At 44.0% G+C, this 22,704-nt stretch overlaps 1 protein-coding gene across 5 annotated transcripts in view; it reads left to right on the top strand.

The window, feature by feature from the left end:
* Positions 1-22,704, top strand: part of VWA3B (von Willebrand factor A domain containing 3B) — a 211,225-nt gene that overhangs the window by 178,426 nt on the left and 10,095 nt on the right. For all 5 annotated transcript variants that reach the window (XR_012325581.1, XM_033838164.2, XM_033838165.2 and 2 more), the window contains 4 exons: positions 11,443-11,554; positions 18,567-18,691; positions 20,102-20,239; positions 22,508-22,608. Coding sequence is in view for 4 of the 5 variants with exons in the window: in XM_033838164.2 (XP_033694055.1) it covers positions 11,443-11,554; positions 18,567-18,691; positions 20,102-20,239; positions 22,508-22,608 (476 nt within the window). In the remaining variant the exon portion in view is untranslated. The remainder of the gene's footprint in view (positions 1-11,442; positions 11,555-18,566; positions 18,692-20,101; positions 20,240-22,507; positions 22,609-22,704) is intronic.

Below are 22,704 nucleotides of genomic sequence, written 5' to 3'. Positions count from 1 at the left end.
TGTCCTTTCACTGCCCTGTCCCTACATAGGGTGACCAAAGCCCCCACTGTCAGTTCAGGAAAGCACCCATGTGCCCAGGACAATAGTCCGTAGGTAATGAATGGGCGGGGAGGGGTCCATAGTTGGCAGCTCATCTACAGAGTTCTTTCCACTCTGAACATGGCCCTCTGCAATGGAAGGTTTTCTGTATTATTTTCTTAAAACGGTACTTCTCCTTACCATGTGTGATGTATCGTGTGGTATTTTTATTCCATTTTTATCGTGCTCTGTTGAGTTGATTTCATGACCTGCTAACAAGTCTCATCCTTCAGCGTGAGAAATGGTTCGGACCAAAGCTCAAGATTGCCAGGCCTTTTGCGATCCTGCGGTGAAAATGCATCACAGGTGCAAGGCATTTTTATTGACTCATATAAAAAAGTCTCACTTTAAATGTTTTTAGCAGAGGCCGAAGATTTTGATCAATGACTGTAATTTGGAGAGGAAGAAACCTGTTTTTCATTAAGACCCCCTAAAGTTTATTGATAAGAAGTAGCAAAAGGTGATCAAAGTTGGTCGGAATGGGATGCCCAATCAGAAACGCCCACGTGTGTTCAGAAGGGAGTGGTCACTGTTTGATCCACTCCAGAATATGTTATGGAGTCTGGAGGTCTGTGGCTCTCTGATTCTTTCCCCTACAGTACGCTGGCACCCACAGTGGCTGTCCTATTGGTTCCTGAGTTTGGGACAACTTCCTGATTTTTCTGCTGGTGAGGATCAGAGGTGGGGAGAAGTGGCCATACATGCCAGTGTCTGGCTAGAATGCGCCCTGCTTTTTCCACTCAGGCTTTCACTGGCAGTCCCTTGCTGGCCCCAGGATCAGACGTAGGGCAAGCATCATTATCCCACCTGCTCTGCCCAGCACCTTATACGGGACACATTCCATGATTAATTGTCCCTCCCTATTTCTGTAATCCCCTAGTTTTGTGGCATCCCTGGAGACAGATGCTTGGCTCACTGACTGCATAATGAAAGATCTTAACTCTGAAATTGTAAATGCCACTTGAAAGCTCCCTTCACGAGCACCCTTCTTGTTGCCGTGATTGCAGAGTCCAACGTCACTGGCCACTCCCGAGCCCTCGGAGCTGCAGTATGGTGGAAATCACCAACGACATCTGAGTTGTAATTAAACTTCCCAAGTTTTCGCTGGGAGCCTGGTCTAGGGCAGCTCCAGCTATGTTGTCCTGCAGCATTTCCTTAGTAAATAAGGATTGTTCTCCAGAGCAAATCCCACAGAATCCAGGCCCAGAAAGATCCAACGGGCTTTCTGCACCCAACCTTGGCTGCCTTGAAAAACTCGGAGGCAGAAAATCTTGTTAAATTATAAGTAGCTCTAAACAACCCTAAGAGAGGCCTCGGAAATGTACTTACACAGCTGGCTGCACGTGGTTACTTTTCCAAGTTGAGACTGGCAAGGAATGTGGAGTCTCTAGCTTTGAAGAATGACTAATTGAGTGGTCCACTCCATGGAAAACTGTCAGAGAGTGTTAGGAAAATGCACAGCAGGAGGGAGGATATGGGTGAGGCTGGGTGAGATGGGAATGGGAGAATGAAGGGACGAAAAGAGACCACTTGCATTTGAAAACATTATATTGGGTTGTGACTTTGACACTACACAGGAGAACATTAGTTGGGGAGACTTAGAGAGAAATTTCTTTGAGTTGTATATAAAATGAAGTCAGAATAAGTAGCGTCATTTGTTATATCTGCTCCCAAATAATAATTGGACCAGTTGTCATTCTTGCATTGTAACCCATCCTTTTGCAGCTCTCATTATTCCCTCTTTAAGGGGAGAACGGAGGCATCACACCTTAACCCTTTATGACTAGCCAGCCTTTCTCATTCCACAAGTAAAACCTTTAGTCTCTTCTGCTGATACTTGGGTCTGGTAGGAGGACTGACTCCTTAGTGACAGTGACACAGAAGATCCCCTGGTGCAAGGGTGGGGAATTAGCAGGTGTGGGTTGTGCATCAGTGATGCCATCACACAAAGAATGACACGTGCACGTTCAGGCCAGTGCCTTGGTGATACATTAACATATGGAAAACAGACCCCCGATGGGTTCCTGAGAGATAATGGTAGGACATGTGACCAGGGTGAGACTGAAATCCCAGAGAGAGTGAGGTGCCTGGATGGGATGGGCGAGGATGCCAAAGAGAAGATGCTGCCGTGCCGTGATCATGCCCCAGTTAGCTGGGGATTTAAGGAGAGGATCCTACTCAGGAAGGCCAGCCACTGAAGGAAATTCACAGAAGGGAAGAAAAACTCCCACCAACTCTGAATAGTATCCAGAAAGGTTTCTGTCTAGTATCCTGATGTTTAGGAGTGGGAAGGAGGGTATCAGCTCCAGGGACAAAAATCACTGCCAGATTGTCTTTTCATTCTAAAGCTGAGGACAGCCATCCTGGCTGGAGATTTCAGCTGGGTGGACCCTGGCACTCTTTTGCCACAAGGCTCATCTTTTTTCATTGGCATAAGTTCTACCCTAAACAGGTTTGGGGATGGTCATTGACCTCCCAGTCTGAAGGAGGAGAACTGAATGTGGAGGGCTTATCAGGAGGGTCCAGGCAGGAAACAGAATCCCATTCAGTCACTTCAAGTGAAGAAACATTAATGAAGGGACTATTTGCAGAGGCGGAGGCAGGTCTAAGGCAGCCAAAAGGGGATCTCACCCCAGCACTGGCAATAGCAGGAAGTTGCCACCACCCCCAGACTTGAAGGGTGGAGGGAAATAGTGCTACTGGAGCCTGTAAGAGTGAAGGCCACTAGCCAGAGTAGGGGGTATTCCTAGAGAGACAAAGGGCACGGAGGGAGCCCAGAGCCAATACCCCTGTCTTCTTCCCCCTGCTGCCCTCCAACCTCTCGCCTCCCATTGGCTCACCCTATTGGAAAGTCAGCCAGCAAGAGAAATTGGGTCACGTTGTCCTTGGGGGGTCAGCCTCCTGGGGCATGGAGCAGGGCAGGGAATGGACCTGGGGGCAGGTGGATGGCCCAGAGTAACCAGCACAGAGATCTCTTGAAAAGTTTTCTTAAAGGCTCAGCATTTCTTTTTATGCCATCACCTCGTGTGAGGTATCTGTATACAACCACAGCAGACAGCTGGCGGTGGTCCACGCTGCAGGCAATGACACATAAGCGGCTCCAGTGTATGGCTGTGGTGCATCTCTGGAGTAGCTGCCTGTAGATAACTACGTCAGTAACATCCGAATTGCAGGCCACAGCGCTGTAGTAATTTTCAGGTTTAAATACTTAAAACATTCCAAGTTTTTCTCTCTTTGATTCTTCCCTAAAAGAGCAACAAGGGAGTGTTCCCTGAGAAGATGTTGCAAGTGTGCTCTTCAAGCTAGGGAGATCGTTCGATTCAGCATCTAATGCATATTTATTAGGTTCCTTTGCTGCTACCAAAAAAAAAAAAAAACCACCCAAAATAAGTTAGTTTAGCCTCCCACAAAAGCCCTTTGAGTTGCTATTGACTGAGATTTGACTGGAGATTTGACTGTCAGAGTGGTTAAGTCTTCTCCCTTGCTCAGTGCTGGGGACCTGTCTGGGGGCTGTCTGGTAGTTCAGGGCATCATCCTGTAATTGTTTCCTGTGCTTCCTAAGCAGCCCCTCACACAGCACAGGAACCACATCGGGAAGAGGGGAAGGCCAAGCAGCTCACCAGTCCTGATCTGCTCAGGAAGCAGCCCCCGGAGAGGGGAAGTGGAAACCCGCACAGAAGTTTTGGGGACACGTGTTGCTCACGCTGTGTTTCCTAAAGTTATGATGTTCCCTGAGGAGGAGGGGGAAACAGCTCGGAACAAGCACGTCCCTATGCTGCTTTGGATTTTAAAGCACGGCTAAGCGCCCGAGGCTTCTGAAAGGGGACGATAATTCTCTCTGCACGTCCTCCTGGCCGCAGCTTCCGCCTTAAGCCTTGGGCTCACACACGGTGTCCTCAGGGTCCCCGGGAGCCCAGCGCCGACCTGCTGTGCTTGTGAGAGGTCTTGCAAGGAGTCTTAGCTTCCTCTTCAGACCGGAGGGGCTGAGGCAGGAAATTCCACCTAGAGCTTCACTTCTTTAGCCTTATGGTTTGACTCCTGTTAAAATGCAAATAGCCTATCCAAGTCCTTTCAGTTCTTTACCATGGGTCGGTCACTCCGCTGCCTAGAGGGGCTGGGCAGGAGTTTGCCATCCCTGATTTATGTTTTCCTGTAAGGTCTTTTTCTCATTTTCTCTCCAGAACCCATTTCCAAAAGGGATGCAGACCCTGGATACTCTCATGGTGGAGAAACCCCTCTAAATCTAAATGAAGGGAGAGATAGTGAATGTCAGGAAATGCTCCAGGCTGGCTCTGTCCTCCTCACCGAGGTTTTAAAAAGAGTTGAATTATTCAGAGACAGTTTGCAAGTATTCTGGTCTTACAATTAGGTATCCTAGCGAGAGGAAAGGTCAGAACATGCCTGACACTACGTGTATTATCTTGATTAGCACAGTCACAGACTTTACTTGGCTTTAAGGACAAAACATGGACGGACAAGCCATTGGAACTGCCGCTAGTACAGTTTGGGGATTGGGTCCAGCAGAGTTCAGTGATTTGGGGCAGGAAAAAATATAGTGGTTTTACGACAAGATTTTGAGCCGAAGACTAGTTCTAGTTACATCATGGAAGTGCATTGTGTACCTGATGTGAAAACATGTCGTTTGTTAAATGGAAAATTCTAAAGCATCAAACATTTAGTAACTTTACTCCACCAGTGCAAACCTGAGAGCATGACCTTGAAACTAAGTAATGAAATGAAAGGAGGGTAAACCATGTTGGATCCTGATCTGCACCCTCTGATAATTGAATCTGGCAAAGAAGTGAATTGGATTCTCTGAATTTTGGAGACAAGGCAAAATCAAATTATCCGGTGGACAGCATCCCTAACTGCCAGCATCATTGCCTATCTGACTTCCTCACTGAAACTGGCACGCAGTGACTCCCAGGCACTTGAACCTAGAGATGGGTCAGCTTATTTATCTAGTGCTAGCATTTCTTGTTCTCTCATTCTCCATCCCCTTGTCCTCCATAGATTTCTTTTTTTAAATTTATTTTTGTAAAGAATGTTATTTTATTTTATTTTATTTTTAATTTTAATTTTATTTTATTTTTGGCCGCACCGTGCAGCATGTGGGATCTTAGCTCCTGGACCAGGGATCGAACCCACACCCCCGGCATTGGAAGTGCAGAGTCTTAACCACTGGACTGCCAGGGAAGTCCCCATAGATTTCATTTTAAAGCCCAGTAGCATGCTTGTCTTGTGCACGTGCATAGGTGACTGATGGCAGGAAAGGAACAGGGAAGCTAATGTCCTCTAGTATGGGCTGTAAGGGGTCTCTAAAGTCTTTGGCAAGACTCAAAAACAGCGGGATATCATCTTTCTGGAAAGGTGCTGTCAACTTTGTGGCTGAAGGGATGGTGTGTCTAGCTGCCCTGATCGATGTCCTTCCATCCTGGGAGACCAATGCTCTATTTCTGTGAATGAACCATTGTATTAATGCTGGCCCTGTTGATTTGTTTCACCACGGCTTCTCTGCTCTATCTGTGGTGTAGCTGAGTTGCCTCTGCAGGGATATGGAAGAATCACTGAGTGTACAGTGAACAGTTCCTTCCATAAAGCTACGTGCTGTGGAAACAGCCAGAAATGAATTCTTGCCAATAGTAGTAACTGTTGGAAACAAGAGCAGAGTGAATGTGAGTACGCAAAGCCCTTTAGTAGCTGTAATGATTCTTTCAGGTAAACTCACAGATGTGTGAATGACTCGAATGGGAGGTGATACTTTTCAGCGATTTAAAAAGGCAGTTTCTTAGGTGGCATTTTCAGTGTGTTAAAAATGAACACCGGCAGCCCTCTGTATTGCTTCCGTCCGTTGCTGCTGCCCTTGCAGGGAAGGTCCTCACAGAGTGAGTGGTTTTCCTATATCAGATGAATTGGGAAGTGAGTGACAACTCACTTGAGGTCCCTGATGATTTCTGGCAACTGACTTCAGATTTGTACATGTGAAACTGTAGAAAGCAGTCACATTGGTTAGCTTCTGGCTAGTATATTGAGAGAATCAGTATTTGGAATCCAGAGATTAAAAGGGGCTATTCAAATAAATTATGTGATTACACTCATTTAGAATTTTGAAAAGGAGTTTTAAATGTATCTAGGCATAGGTTCTAATAAATGTCTGGTCTGTTGATGAAATCTAAAGGGGAAAAATCGCTTTCTGGAATCGATGTGGACATCTTTTGTAGTAACAGGTTGTTACTGGTCTGGAGGTGATAAGACTGTCTGATGCCTCAGGGACCAACAGCACCTCCCTGGCTGATTGGTCTTTGATATGAACACTGATGGTGTGAAGTAAGGTAGCTTTGGAGGTTCACTTTATGTACAGGTGAGGTATTTATGCAACAGCTGATGGAATTTGGCTTATTCCAAATTCTCAAGATTCTAAATTGTATCAATAATGAGAATATACTGTACATGGAATCTTCCATCGAGGAACTGACTGTAGGAAACTGGTGTGGGCATCTATTTGGAGTATTATGATGGAAAACACTGCTATTCATGTCACAGTTCTGGCCATTACATTTCCCTTATATTGTAAAAACTACAAGCAAGGGTATCCTGCTTGTGTTCCTGTCCACATACACACATAGCCTGACAGTTTTCCCAGCACTGCAGAAAGGCTAGTAAGGCCTAGACTCTCCTGGACAGATATGAGAGGATGTTAGAGATCATTTATTTTATCCCCGTATTTTGCACATGTAGAAACTGAAGCCCAGAAATGTGAACAGACTGCCCAAAGTCACACAGCCACCTGGACAGCACTCAGTCCCATTTCTCCTGTCCCCTGGTCCAGTCTCCTCCCTTTGAGGCCATTTCAGATGGGCAGGAGGTCATTCTGATTGCCCACGGGAAGGAGTGCTTAGGTTTCTTCTCTGGGTGAAGCCCAGGAACAGGCAGATGACATTCACCAGCTACCAATGATGTTGGGCCATCCTCTTTGACGTATTGAGTACATCTGTAAAAATAGGAATTCCATGAGAATAGAGGGTCCCCAGCAAAATTCAACTAGATGGGAACATCATAAACAAAAGGGTGGTGTTCATCTTACATTTTTGTCTGTGACCACATAGGCTACAAGCAACACAGGTCTGAAGACTTGATCATATCCCACCATCCTGCAAGAGACTTTAAGCCCTTAGTTCATTATTTCTTCCCTGAGGACCTAGCTCTAACTTTGCAGCTCCCAGGAAATAAAGCATACTCCCACTTCTTTTAGTGAACCTGAAAAGTATCACCAAACAGATACAAATGATAGATGGCTGCAAAATGCTCAGTTATGTCAGTGCACCAGGGAAATGAGCTGCAGGTTTCAGGAGCCCAAACCATACTGAACATGAATCACGACCCAAGAGTAAGTGGTGTTCACACCACCTGAAGTTATTTAAATTTTTATTGTCAATTGCCTCATAAATTAGAGACTTGCTTAAGTGAAGACCAGCAGATGAACTCATAAAATATGCATCGAATACTTTATTGACGATATAGCTATAGCAGTGCAAAAAAGATGGCATCAAAGTGCATGTGAAAACAGTTTATATTGGCTTTGTGTCATGGAGAAGAGGGTCACTTGATGGTCTGCAAAGATGAGAAGCTGGTGAATGATGTCACTGGGTGCTTTGATTGGGTTGGAGGACTAATTTCTTTGAGAAATCCAAAAATTAGTAAGTTAAGGGTCAAGAAAGGAAAAAAAGGAAAAAAATCTGGGTGGGAAAACCCCCATTTTCTACAATACAGCAATTTGAAGAAAAAGGCCTATTTTGTTTATTTTTTGATTTAAGAGTAGATTCAGAAACTTCTATGTTCATTTGCTTCTTCAGCCCACTATCTGCAAAATACCTTGAGCAGTTACACAGAGGAAACAAGAAGTAGATGGCTGCCTATTTTAACCTTTTTTAAAAAGGCAGATGTATACAAATATAATTTTCACACCATAAAATTCGCCTATTTCAATTCAGTGATCTTTAGCAAAACTGACAGAGCTTCAACCACCACTACAATCCAGTTTCAGCACATTTCCATCACCCAGAAAAGATCCCTCATGCCTATTTGGAGTCAGTCTCCATTTACACCTCAAGCCCCAGGTAACCACTAATCAATTTCTGTCTCTATAAATTTGTGTTTTCTGTAAGTTTCGTATATAAATGGCTGAGTAACATTCCATTCCATTGATATACCACATTTTGTTTACCCATGTCCCCAGTCCACTGACGTTTGGATTATTTCCATCTTTCCATTACTGTGAATAATGCTGATATGAACACTCACATACAAGTGTTTGTGTGATAAAAATTTCTGTTTCTCTTGGCTAGATGTCTAATAGTGGTATTTCCAGGGCATACAGTAATTTTATGTTTAATTTTTAAAGAAACTGCCAAAAGCTTTTCCAAAGTGTCAAAAATCAATTGACCATAAATGTAAGGATTTATTTCTGGACTCTGAATACTGTTCCACTGATCATATGACTATCCTTAATTCAGGACCACACTTTCTTGATTACTGAAGGTTTACAGTAAGTTTTGAAATTAAGAAGAGTAAGTCCGCCAGATTTGTTCTTTTTCAAAATGATTTTGGCTCTTCTGGGTCATTTACATTTATGTGTAAATTTTAAGATCAGCATCGCAATTTTGGCCAAAAAAAAATTCCTGGGATTTTGTTTGATTTATGTAGAATCTATAGATCAGTTTGGTAAAAATGACTATTTTAACAATTTCAAGTTTTCTCGTCCATGAACATGATATTCAACTTCTTAGATCTGTCATTTCTCTCAGCAGGGTTTTGTAGTTTTCAGTGTATGAGCTTTTCATATATTTTTGATAAATTTATTCCTTAGTCTGTTCTTTTTGATTCTATAAATGGAATTCTTCTCTTAATTTTATTTTCAGACTGTTCATTATTAGTACATAGAAATACAATTTTTTCTTTTTTGTATATTTAACTTGCATCATGACATCTTGCAAAACTTGTTAACTCTAGTAGTGTTTATGTGCTTTCCTCAGGGTTTTCCACATATAGGGTTATATCATTTATGAAGAAAGACAACTTTACCCGTTCCTTTCCAATCTGGATGCCTTTATTTTTTTCTTGCCTGATTGCACTGGCTAGAACATCAAGTACAATGTTAAGTAGAAGTTGCAAGAGTACCTGGCCTTGTTTCTGATCTTAAGGGGAAATCATCCCATATTTCACCATTAAGTGTCATGCTTGCTGTAGGCTTTTTACAGATGCTTTTCATCAAGTTGAGGAAGTCTCCTTCTATTCCTGGTTTGTTGAGCGTCTTTATCATGAAAGGCTGTTGGATTTTGTCAGATGCGCCTTCTTCATGCATTAAGATAATAATATGGTTTTATTCTTTACTGTATTAATTTGGAGTATTACATTAATTGTGGATGCATAATTATGGATGTTAAATTAGCTTTGCATTCCTTGGATGACTCCTACTTGGTCATTGTGTATAATTCTTCTCATATGTTGCTGGATTTTTTGCTGATATTTTCTTAAGAGATATTTGCATCTATATTCATGAGGAATATAGGACTGTAGTGTTCTTTTTCTTGTGATGTCTTTGCCTGTTTTGGTATTGGGGTAATACTTGGCCTTCCCTTTTCTAATATAAGTGACCTTCCCAGTAATTTCTGGTTTCCTAGGGTTCCTCTTTTCAATCCTTCAGCCAGAAATCCAGGGTTTTATGTCCCTAACTCAGTCGCGTGCTTCCACATATTGTGCTTGCCTTTGGGACCAAACAGAGGCTAGATACATAGAGAGAGAGAACAGTGGGGGTTCACCCACCCTGTTGGAGCAAGAAGATTCCACTCCTGCAGGGTTTTGGCTCCTGCAGGCTCGTATTGCCAACACTGCTGCCACTGCACAGAATTGCTTAGGGACTTAGGTCTGAGTATGGAGGGAGAAAGAGGAGAAGGATTTCTGTATTCTCTCCAAGGGTTAGGAGTTCCTTTTCCCATTCCTCAAGCCAGAACTAGAGGGCTTCTTTTAGAACTCTCTCTGTCTATACCCTGGAGCCCACCTCTGTGTTTTGGGCTGTCTTGAGGTCAGGCCAGGGAATACCAGAGGAAAAAAATGGTAAACACCCTACCAATTTGGTGGTACTTTGAATTCTTGTCTTCTTTTCCAACCCATTTGCTACCAGTTGCTTTTCGGAATTCTTAAATAGATTTTACCTAGAAACCCAAACACTATATGTCTGTTTTTTATTTTGTTTTCTAATAATTCATTTTAAATTTATTTTACAAGATCGTTGGTCCTCACATTGATTGGAAATCAAAAATAATGACTTTTCTGGATGATGGAATGGAGGCTTTTGGGGGTTTTTTGGAGGAGTAGTGGAGATTGGGTCTCTCTACTAATGATCAGTCATCTAGCGTAGAAAATAGGACTTTAGATAGAATTGGACTTTACAGATCAAAAATGAAGCTACCAGTTTCTTCCTGTAGTGGACACAACAATCACATTCACTCCAAGTGTTGATTCAGGTGGTAGCATTTGGAAATAACAGAGCAGTACTTTCCTTTGTTTTTTCTGAAATTGCCTGGGGGTGAAGTCTTCCTAGAGAGATTATAACCGAGCTGGGCTTTGAAGGGGTTATCTGGAACACGAAAGCCCTTGCTTATTTTTAAATATCTTTTTTCAGATTGGATGATTTCTGTTCATTTGTCTTCAGGTCTCTTTCCTCCATCGTATCAATTCTGCTATTTAGCCCTTCCAGATATTGTTGGGGTTTTTTTTTACTTCTAAAATTTCCATTTGTTTTTTTTATAGTTCCTTTTTCTCAGCTGAAAACAACTACCTTACTGTTCATTTCAAGAGTATTTACCTTTACCTCACGTACTATGGTTATAACTGCTGATTTGCATCTTAATCTGATTATTCCAACACCTGAGCCATCTAAATACTGTGATCTGTTGATTTCCTTTACCTTGAGAATTGGTTATGTTTGCTTGCTTCTTTTGTATGTTGCATTTTGGATCGTGTATGCATATATTGGATATTATAGTTTAAAACTCTGGATCCTGTTTAAATTCTCCAGAAAAGGCTGCCTTTTTTTGTTTTGTTTTAACAAAGCTTGATTAGATTTAGACTGTAAATTCTGCCTCATTTTCTATGTGCAGTGTTTCCCATATCAGTTCAGTTTTAAAAGGCTGTTCCCAACAGCATAGAACAGAAAGTACTCCAGAGTATACAGTATATGCATGTCCTGTAATTCCTCAACAGTGTGATTCTAAGTAAAGACTCGCACGCTATCCTGTATCTGTGACTTTCACTGTCTGCACTTACTTTTTCTATTAACTATTAATGTTTTATTTATTTTTTTAGCAACAGAAAATTCAAGGAACTCCAACAAAGAAAAACAAATCCAAAAAACTGGATCCACTCAAAGGCCAGAAGGTTATTGCAAGATGTGATGAAAATGGCTTTTATTTTCCAGGTAGGTATTTTATTTTGTAAGATTCCTTTGTTACATAATATGATATTGGGAACCAGAAGTTCTCAAACTGTGCTTTCCCTAGCGCACTGACACGTCATGAGCTATGCTGAGGTATTCCACTTCTAAAATGAAATGATGAAGTTTCTCCCCATATTTGTGGGGAAGTAACAGCCAGAAAAACTTACTTTAATCTTTCTTTTGTTTAGTAAAGTTTTCCTACATACCTACTATGTTCCACGTGTGTAATATCCCTAAGGTGCTGGTCTAGCGTCGTGAGCAGACCCCAGAAGAAAATCCTTGTTTTCATGAAGCTTACATGCAAGTAGAGGAGACAGACAAGCAACCAAATAAGTAAAATACGTAGTGTGTCAGACACAGGGCTATGAAGGGAAATGAAGCCACGAAGAGGGTTGAGCGTGTCAGAGGTGAAGCTCGCGATTCTAGATATGGTGGTCAAGGAAGAGCTTCCAGGGAAGGCAACATATTACTAAGGACTTTAAAAAGGAGCCATGAGATTATCTCAGGGAGAGTTCTAAACACAGGGAACAGCAGTACGAAGTCCTGAGGATGGAGTGCCCATGACACCCTCTTCCTTGAAGGAAGAGGCCAGTGTGACTGGACCCGAGGGGTTTGCCCAAGACTTTCTGGGGCATGTGATCCTGAAGGAATCAGCCAGGTGAAGTTAAGCAAGAGCTTCATGAATAATGAAAATGATACGTGTGAAGATCTAGAGGTGAAGAAAAACACTTTATGCCTGGAGAAATAAAATAGATTATGGCTGGAACCTAGAATGCAAGGGAAGGGTAGAAAGTAAGAAAGCTCTTCGGAGAGGTGAGTGTGTGGCTGTTCATAAAGGGTTATGTTAAGAGGTTTGAACTTTATTGGGGAGTCACATTTAAAGCAGGAAGAAACACAATCACACTTGAAGTTTTAAAAAGATCCCTCCCAGCGCTGTGTGAAGAGTATATACGGAGTGGTTTAGGATGTCACTCGGGTCCCTGGTGTGGGTCATAAGGTAAAGATGGTACCTGTAGGAGATGGTGGTATGGACAGGAAGATAACGAGGTGTGTCTGGGACGTGACGAATTGTAGGTGCACCACAAGATGCTAAAGTTGTCAGAGAAGCAATTGGAGATAATGGGTCCAGAGTCTGGAGGAGGAAATCTGTCGGGAGATAGAGATTTTTGCCACGTCAGCACAAAAGGAGTCATTGAAATCATGGTAAAGGCCTATTGGGAAAGAGAGCTTAGAGAAAGAACCCTGAGGAAGAGCTGTCAAGCAGAAAGACTGTACCTCAAAATATAGCTGATCTTAACGTAGGCATTATCTGTCAATCACCAGTTAAGTAGTTCTTTATTAAACTTAATTTAATCTGCTTTTTAAGTGAGAAAAATACTTCATCAGGAGTTTGGGTTGCCAGCAGGCATATGTGTAGAACTTATAACTAGGCTATTTTATTTGAAATTTGGTAAATGTGCTTTGAAGTTGACTGGGTGAGAGAAAAACGGATCTAGGCATTTGAGATGAGCTCCTAGGCGGAGGCATGAAACTCTTCTTTGCAAGAGCAGGGCCTGAGAACCTCCTATTTCTCTGGGGTTTAGATTCACTGAGAGGTGATCATAGGAGGCCACCCCTGCTTGGTTTTCTGAATCTGAGTCACGGAGCAGGACCCAAGGCTAATTTAGCAATTGAATGAAAATGCTGAAAATGACAGGATTCCAAATGGCTGGACTAGGGCTTGAGATCAGTTTGCCGGCCAGGGTCCCAGAAAAAAATAATACTGCTCAAACTTTTCCCCCAGCCATCCCTGCGTAATAAGGAAATGCAGAAGACCTACCACTGCTGATCTGGGGGAGTAGAGGAAACAGGTAACATGTAGCCACATGCAATACCTAAGGCCATGCCAGCAATGATTATTGCCCTGGTTGTTTTTAAATATGCAGCTAGAAGCAGAGAACGCACAGTCCTAATAGCTCCATGGGATTTGGCCCTTTGGGAATTTTTAATCTGTGGCTCAGATAAGTCACTTGAAACGTAATAAATATTTGATGGGAATCCCCTGGCAGTCAGGTGGTAAGTGGTTAGGTCTCGGCACGTTCACTGCCAGGTCCCGGGTTCAGTCAATCCCTGGTCAGGGAACTAAGATCCTGCAAGCCGTGTAGTGCGGCCAGAAAAAAAAAAAAAAGGTAATAACATAATAAACACTTGAATTTAGTCATATAATCAGTTATTTTGATTAGTGGCTAGTTAGTAAATATTGACTCAGCTGAATTAAATGATGATGCATCGGTTAAGGATGGACTTAGTTTCTGTTTCCCTCCCCGCAGCCCCCCTTTACACTCCCCTCCCCCCCACAAAGTCAATGTATCTTGTCTTTAACTGGGAACTTCAACTCTATTTTACCCTCATAGAGTTATTTTTTCAAAAAAAAATAATTTTAAACTTCCAGAAAATTTGCAAGAATAATAGAGAACTCCTGTATACTTTTACCCAGATTTACCAATTTTTAACATTTTGTCACATTTATTTTACCAATCTATTATTTTATTTTTCCATTCTCTCTGTCTCCTTCCCTCTACCATAACACACACATTATTTTATCCTGAACTATTTGAGATTAGGTAACATCATGCCCCTTTGCCCCTTGATACATGTATTTCTCAAGAACAAGGGTATTGTCTTAATATTACCACAGTCAAGTTATAAAATTCAGGAAAGTTAATATTATATAGTTTTATCTATATATTTCAATTTGGTTAATTATGCCAAGAATAGCCCTTATAGCATTTTTTTCCTCTAGTATAGGTCCCAATTCAGAATTGTTATTGCATTTAGTTATTTCTCTTTAGTCTGCTTTAATCTAGATCATTCTCTAGCCTTTTCCATCATCTTTCATGATACTGACATTATTTAACAGTAAGGTCAATTATGTTATGGAATGTTCCTCAATTTGGGTTAAATTAGATTCAGGTTAAGTGTTTCCAGCCAAAATGTTATGTGATATCATTGATGCCACATCCCTCTCAGGGCAACCTATCCAAAGGCACATGATGTCCAGGTGTCCTCATTAGTGATGTTCATTTAGATCACCTGGTCACTGCAGGTGACTATTTTTACCCCTTACAGAAAAGAAGGCCAAATAGAGTTTTGTGGCATGATATTCACTGATGACTCCTTTTCTGATAACTTTTGTTCAAAACCTCCTAAATGTTTTTAATGAAAAATAGCTTTAAAATGTATCTGAGCAGAAGGTGGCTTTGGAGCGATGGGATCAGAGCATCCATTGCTCGAGGCCAGGTCTACACTGGAGCAGAGCTGACCCAGTTGTTGCTGCCATCCTTGGGAATCAGGGCAGGGATTTCCGTCTGGCTAACTCTATTCAGGGGTCAGTGTGGATTCACTAGTTGAGGAAGGATTGCGTCGTGCAGAACAGAAGGGACAAGCTGGTAGCCTGGCTTATTAGGATGCTGAAAGGCAGGGAGGCAGACACACTTCAGAACCTTATTTTAAATCATTATTTGTAGGAACTGGGTCATCCTTCCCATTGTTTAGCAAGAAGCAGCATTTTATCTCAGGAAATTCAGTGACGAAAAGTCTGGGTTGCAAGATTTCTGCACTATGTCGTTGGAACAAGTTATAACGGAAGAAAAAGGTTGGGGCGGGGGAGGACTGAATACTTTCTCAGGGGTCATGATTTAGGGTCAGACAATCCTAAGTTTTTATTTATTCGAAGTCTGCCTCTTGCCTCTACCAGCCGTGTGACTGGAATCACTGAAGTTCTCTGAGCCTGTTTCCTTATCTTGCCAAATGAGATTTAAAACAGTTAAACCCCCCGTAAGATCATGGTGTAGATTAAATATGATAATGTACAGCATCTTGAAATTGGCAAGTGTTCATTACCTGTAGAGTATTTCTATTATCTCCTCTTGGGAGATATAAACAACTCACCTGGGGTCCTCACCTGGGGGTAGAGGGAGCGCTTGCAGTTTAAAAACTTTAACAACAGCTTTCAAACTTTAAGAGCAATTTGAAAAGGCAAAAACCAGCACAGTGCGCTCTAAAGGAAACCTCTGAGACTAAAGAAGAAGAGAATGTGATGACTAGACGTGTAGGCTGGCATTCAGTGGAGGGGGACAGGTGGAGCGGACGCTTCTGGTGGAGCAGAACTGACGCCCTTTTCAGGAAATGGGATTCGAGCCGGGCTGTGAATATCGGAAGGTCCTTATAGCCAGAGGTTAAAAAAAAAATCCGCTGTCCAGCCTGAGAAATTCCTGTTTGGAGCGAAGATTGAAAACCATTCCTGCTTTTTTTGCCAAATGAACTCACCCATGCTGTCTGCCTAGACTGTTTCTTCACTCCCCTGACCTCTGGGCATAGGCAGTGTTTTTGCTGAGGGTCTCAACTAAGGTGTGCCCCCTTTTCCCTCGCACCTGGGTATAGGAGAGCCCCCTGACTGAGGTGGGGAGGCCTACTCGTACCCAGGAAGATGACGGAGTAGAGATGCTTCTTTCTGCCTGCTGGTCCAACCTCCAGAGCCCAGTCCCCTAACATGGTCCCAGGAGACGTTTCAGAGCAGGAAACACCATCTCACCTCTCTGAGGCTGAGGGCAAAGAGAAGCTGCAGTGTAAGGGCAGCCAAAAATCGGAAGCTGATCTTGAATCAGGGCCTAGAAATGGTAGCAACTCCTTAATGAGGTGGAGAAGGGGTAAGTGCAGAGGCTGAGCCATGACCAAACAGGCCAGCAGCTCTGGGTCCTCCCGCCTTGGAGGACAGCCAGGTGTCAACACCGTGAGGCTGGTTCTAGAGTTAGATTGGAAGAAACTACACTGATTTCTGGAGGCGAACAAAGGTCCACATCTGCAGGGATTGGAACATAAAAGATCTGGTAGTCTAAATTGCCCGTCGACAGATGAATGGATAAAGGTGTGGTACATATATACAATGGAATATTACTCAGCCATAAAAAGGAACGAAACTGGGTCATTTGTAGAGATGTGGATGGATCTAGAGACTGTCATACAGAGTGAAGTAAGTCAGAAAGAGAAAAACAAATATCGTATATTAATGCATATTTGTGGAACCTAGAAAAATGGCACAGATGAACCTGTCTGCAGGGCAGAAATAGAGACACAGATGTAGAGAACAAACGTATGGACACCAAGGGGGGAAGTGGCGGGGGGAGGTGGTGGTGGGATGAACTGGGAGATTGGGATTGACATGTATACACTAATATGTATAAAATGGATGACTAACAGGAACCTGCTGTATAAAAAATAAATAAAATTAAAAAAAAAGAATACAAGACACTAAGTGAGCTATTTTGCTTGTTATCAGAATAAAAGATGAGGAAAGAGATTAAAAAAAAAAAAAAGAGCTGGTAGTAACATACCAAAAGTCTAGGTCTAGCGGTCTCGAGCAGGGGTCGGCAGCCTTTTTCTGTAAAAGGCAGCCGATACATGCCTTAGACGCCGCAGGCCGTCCAGTCACACAGCTACTCACCTGAGGCAGATACCTGAAAAACTGCATCCCAGGTTTAAGACTGGATTCTGCAAAGTCCCAAAGGCTAAGAATTTGAGGAGGGTCCCACTGGCCAACAAGGTCATCTTGGCAGCCCAGACCTTTACCCCTGCCTGGGGCAGGGCCGGGGTCGGGGTGGGTTGGGATGGGCTTGTGTGCTTGGGGATGCTAGGATTCTCCTCAACTCAGAGAGGTTCTTCGTTTTCATAATAGGAATTCTTTCTAAAAAATAGTGTTCGTTTTCCTAATTAAAAGGGTAGAGTCAGTTTATGGTAGAAAATGTGTGAACTATGTGTAAAGAATATTTCAGAAGCCAAACCGAACATCTAGTCCAATAAGAAAACAGACAATATAAAGCTGGTTTTCATGTGTGTGTGGTGTTTTTTAAAAAATAAGTTTTCCCTTTCTTTGGCCATTTAAAACAAGACACCTGGACTTGAGATGAAAATCAGTAGCTGTTTCTTTGCCACCTGAAAGCACATAGGACTTTGCGAACGCCGGTGTGTGAGCTGGGGCGAGGATGGCGGGCACTCACGCTGTGGGAGCCCAGTGGGACGAGCACATTTCTGTCTCAAACTAGGGCGTCCAAGTGCAGCTGTTACTGCCGGGGAAGTCAAAACGTCCCCCCAGTATTTATAATCCCTTTTAAATGGGAAAATATAATAAATTTCAACTAGGATAAATGACAAAATATGTGAACCTTAACACCAATATTTTCTTTTCCTGTTACAATAATCTCTGCACGTAACTAAAAGACGAGAAAACTTCTTGCTTCCTTTTTTCTTCCTTTTCTGATTGTACATTTTAGGGACACTGTGGGGTGTATAATATTAGATGAAAAGCTGAGGATGAAAATTCATATTTCCTTTCACTTTCACAATTTAACAATGATTTTCCTTTTTTAAATTTTTATTGGAGTATAGTTGATTTACAATGTTGTGTTAGTTTCAGGTGTACAGCAAAGTGAATCACTTATACATATACCTACATCCACTCTGTTTTAGATTCTATTCCCATATAGGTCATTACAGAGTACTGAGTAGTGTTCCCTCTGCTGGACAGTAGGTCCTTATTAGTTATCTATTTTATATATAGTAGTGTGTATACTAACAACGATTTTCTGTCTCCAAGTATTATAGAAGGAAATATGACTAAAATAAATAAGGGAATCAGACGTTAGGAAGCGTCCAGGGAAAGGATATTTCTAGGAACAGTGTTCCCAGCAGGATGGCCGCTGGTAATGCTGGTTGAACAAGTTTCCACGCATTCTCTTAGCTTCCCAGCTCAGCTCTAGAGCAGAGCACGGAACTGCACTCTGAGTTGGTCAACCCCAGCAGGCATCATAGAGTATCCAGTGTTATCTGGTGGAGAAACCAAGGGGCACAGTGATGTAAGCAGGCAAAGTGCTGTAACTTAGCTTGACCAACGGGATGGGGCAAGCCTAAGGGAATAAGCATTGCCTTTCTGTTTTATTTTAAATGTGATTCCTTACAGGGGTTGTGAAGAAGTGTGTGAGCCCCACCCACGCGCTCGTGGGCTTCAGGTATGGCGACACCAAGGTCGTGCCCATCTCGTTCATCACACCTGTGGGGGGCGCCATGCCCTGCCCACTGCTCCAGGTACCTGCTCCAGCCATCTGTTCCTGGGCCCCCTTTTTTTTTTTTTTTTTTTGCAGTACCCGGGCCTCTCACTGTTGTGGCCTCTCCTGTTGCGGAGCACAGGCTCCGGACGCGCAGGCTCAGCGGCCATGGCTCACAGGCCCAGCCGCTCCGCGGCATGTGGGATCCTCCCGGACCGGGGCACGAACCCACGTCCCTTGCATCGGCAGGTGGACTCCCAAGCACTGCGCCACCAGGGAAGCCCCATGGGCCCCTTTTCACCGTTCCTAGAGCTCTGGATAACAGTGACCCCTCTTCCTATGACCCCTTGCCTAGCAATTTCTTTGCTCCTGACCCTGATCTGCTAACGCCCTGTTAAGCAGCTCAGGACTGCACAGACCTGCTTGCATTGCCCTGAGGCTCTTGTTGCTTTACAGACAATGGATGGTCGTGGGCGGGAGTTGCTGTAACTGCTGGTGCTCCTGAAGCTTTCACTGCAGAAGATTATACTAAAACAGACTTAATAACAAAGGCAGAGGGAGCCCTTTCCTTGACGTTGTAGTCAGTTGATGCCAGCCCTTGTTGCCATAATGCAGTTACCCCTGAACATGCATTCCAGGGGTGAGCCGGGCTGACGTGTTCTCTTCTGCTTATAAATTCATCAGAGCTGTGCCGTGTCTGGCACATCCTCCTGTGCTATCCTCATCCCCGCACCAAGGCGAGAGTGTAGAGAGAAAACCCCCCAGAGCTGCACTGCTGCTGTTTCTTGGATAGTGTGAGCCAGGAGGAAGAGTGCTGAGGAGTGCTCGTAGGATTCACATTGGTTGTCTGTTCCCACCTCCCCTTGGGCAGACTTAGAGGGCACATCAGTGCACTTTCCCCCTGACCGTGAATCCTCTCCATCTGACAGGTGCCCTGCAGCTTTGTATGACCCTTCACAAGACTTTCTTTCTGCTGGAAGTTATCTCTTGGGACTTTTTCCCATGGACGCCAGGTGTGAGCTTTGGAACCACATTAAACCAATCTGCTCCTCTCCTCTGTCCCCGATAACCCTTCAGACACAGGAGGGCACTGTCCATTCTCTCCCTGGCCCTCATGTGAAACATTACAGCTTCCTTCGACCAGTCTTTGTAAGATATGGTTTCCAGACCCCTCACCATCTTGCTGACTGTCCCTGAGACCCTTGTCAGGGGAAGCCCTGCTAAAATGCGGCTTCCCCAAACTGGTCACAAAATTCCAGCTGTGGCCCAATGAGCCCAGGGAATTTTGGACCTAGCGACTCTTTCCAACCGAGGAAAAAAAATATGTATTTGAATTCTAGCATCAGTACTTGCTAGTCGTCTTGGGGTGTTTTAAAAGCAAGCTTATATGAATATTGTCTCTAAGATGGATAAGCGAAATATTTGCCGTGAAAGATGTTCTCATCTACAGGTTGGAGATTATGTGTTTGCCAAAGTTGTGATACCCCGAGGGTTTGGCTTCTACGTGCCCGCCGTTGTCATAGCGGTTCCAAATCAAGATGTGGCCGAAGATAAAGTCTACACAGTCTTAAAATGTAACAGCCGGAGAGTAAGTAGACTTTCACTCAGAAAAGAACATTCTCGCTAGGCAGAGAGTGGCTTCCTTTTACCCCTGCCTTTCTTGCAGGCAATGCCTGGCTCTCTCCTGGCACCGCCAGATGTCTCGAAAGAGCGATCTCCCTGGCTGTTTCTATTCCCCCTGCACATCCACCCGCTGTGGTTAGAGTCCTGTCCGCTGTACAACACAAAATGCGCCTTTGCGAAGGTCACCGTGACCTCCTCACTCCTCTGTCAGATGGTCTTTGGGGCTCTCGTCCCACATTTGGGGTCTGGGGAGGCTCGCACCAATTCCGGCTTCGTCAAGGGCCTCCCCAGGTTCTTACAGCCCCACTTTCTCTCTCTCTCCCTGCTGCTACTGCTGCTGTTCCCTCTGTATTTTTCCTAAAAGTTTTAGGAAAAAAATCATTATCAGTTTACAAATCTGATGATGTCACTTGCCTACCTGATGTGCCCCCTGTCCCTCACCCGCCCTACACACATGCGCACACACACACTTCTCGGCAACCTCAAGGAAAAGCCCAGCCCGACCCCCGCCTGACCCCCCCGCCTGCCCCGTGAGCTTGGCTACCAGCCCTATGGAAGGTTCACCGCTTCCCGAACACAGTGGGCTTTCCCAAGCCCCTGCGTTTTAACCCTTCCTGGACCACCCTCCCCATCTTCTTTCTGTTACCCGAAGACGCTGCCTGATCTCTGCTGAGGCCCTCAGGTTCCCCTGCACACTGTCCTGCCTTCCTTCCGCCCCGGCTCCCTCACCAATCTCCCAGCTCCTTAAAGGCAGGGACCGGGCCCTATCCATTTTTGCATCCCTGGTACCGCTGCTGGTGAAGAACAAGTTCTCACAATTGCTTTATGAGGTACTTGAATGAACGATGTTTTCTAATGGAAATAACATGTTCTGATGGCCCACTTAATACGCCTGGAAAATGGATTGGCAAGCGAAAAACAGCAAACGAAAGAGTCGTGCTAACTTATTCAGCACTTACTGTGTGGCACAGGTACTAACCCAGGTGCTTCACACCTAGTGAACAGCTGGCTGCTCAGAACGCTGTGAGGTAGGTACTCTTATCCCCATTTTCAGATAAGGAACCTGACGCAGAGAGGTGAAGTCACACCCAGGGTGAGCGGTGTTACAGGCTTTGAACCCAAGCAGTCTGGTTCCGTGGCCTGCACTCTAAATGTCTGTGCCCAACTGCCTAGTAAACAGAACAAAAATATCTAATCAGTTCTTTTTTTTTAAACATCTTTATTGAAGTATAATTGCTTTACATTGTTGTGTTAGTTTCTGCTGTATAACAAAGTGAATCTCTAATCGATTCTTGACTGTAGCATGGGGTATGTCCATAAGGGAAGGGGTCATGGTGAATGAATTTTAGGATGAAGGGATGAAATGTAGGATGGATGAGTGAAGGCCGTCAGAGCCAGTGGCCGCAGGAGCACTGTATCCCATCCGACAGAATAAGAGGGAGAAAGGGCATCTTCTCATCAACCCAGGAAAAACCGCGAGAGATAATGGACTTTCCTGGAGCTGTTTGGATGACATTGAAGGAGCCTGGAAGGGCAGCGGGTGGGAAGCATCTCTGCCAGGTGGCCCTGGTCTGGGGACATCTACCAGGCAAGAGAGGAGAAAGCAGATCAAGGGACGTTTGACGAGATGCCTGTGGGTGGGTCCCAGGTGTGGGGAGAGATGTAGCCGGTGACCCAGGATCCCTGAGGAAGAGCCTCAGAGCCCAGGAAGGACCTTGCAGGTTACCCCCCTTGGCAGTGGGGCCCTGGACTAGACGGCATGGTCTTGGGGATGGATGCTGAGAACAGTTCTGATAGAAATTCTGGGAGACCCAGGGGCTGACAGTGGGACATACAGCGTGGGGTGGTGGTGATAGTTCATAAGTCCAGGAAAGAGATGGCCAAGGCTGGACTTAGGCTAGAAAGGAAGGTGGTTATATGAAGGTGTGTGTCTGTGTGTGTTTGTGTGCGCGCGTGTACTACGTCAGTGGATGCACGTGCACACACACACACACACACACCCCTTGACAAATGGTGCACTTGACAAATGATCCAGGATGTGGAGAAATGACAGGAAGGACTCAATGATGACTTTTATTCAGCGTAAACTTATCAAGCTGGACTCTGCATTTACGCTGCCCGGAACAGGATAATGGCTGGTAGCTGTTACAGTGGGTTGAGCTTGATTAAAATTACATCTGAATTGTGGACATTTCTGATTTAAATTGAATGAACTCTTTTGGTATCATTACAGGGATTTTGCCCTCGGAGTGCACTTATTAAGATCAGCCAAAACAAATACGCCCTCTCTTGCGCTCATATTAAGTCACCCCCAATTCAGGAGGATTCAAAAGCGTAAGTGGACCCAACTTTCTACTTTCTGAATGTTATTTATATCTTGGCACTTTTAATCTGTTTCTGAGTTGAGACCCACTATCTCTACATACTTGG

Source organism: Tursiops truncatus, chromosome 14, assembly GCF_011762595.2.
Source record: "Tursiops truncatus isolate mTurTru1 chromosome 14, mTurTru1.mat.Y, whole genome shotgun sequence".
NCBI classification, from domain to species: domain Eukaryota; kingdom Metazoa; phylum Chordata; class Mammalia; order Artiodactyla; family Delphinidae; genus Tursiops; species Tursiops truncatus.
This window is presented reverse-complemented; position numbering and strand designations above follow the sequence as displayed.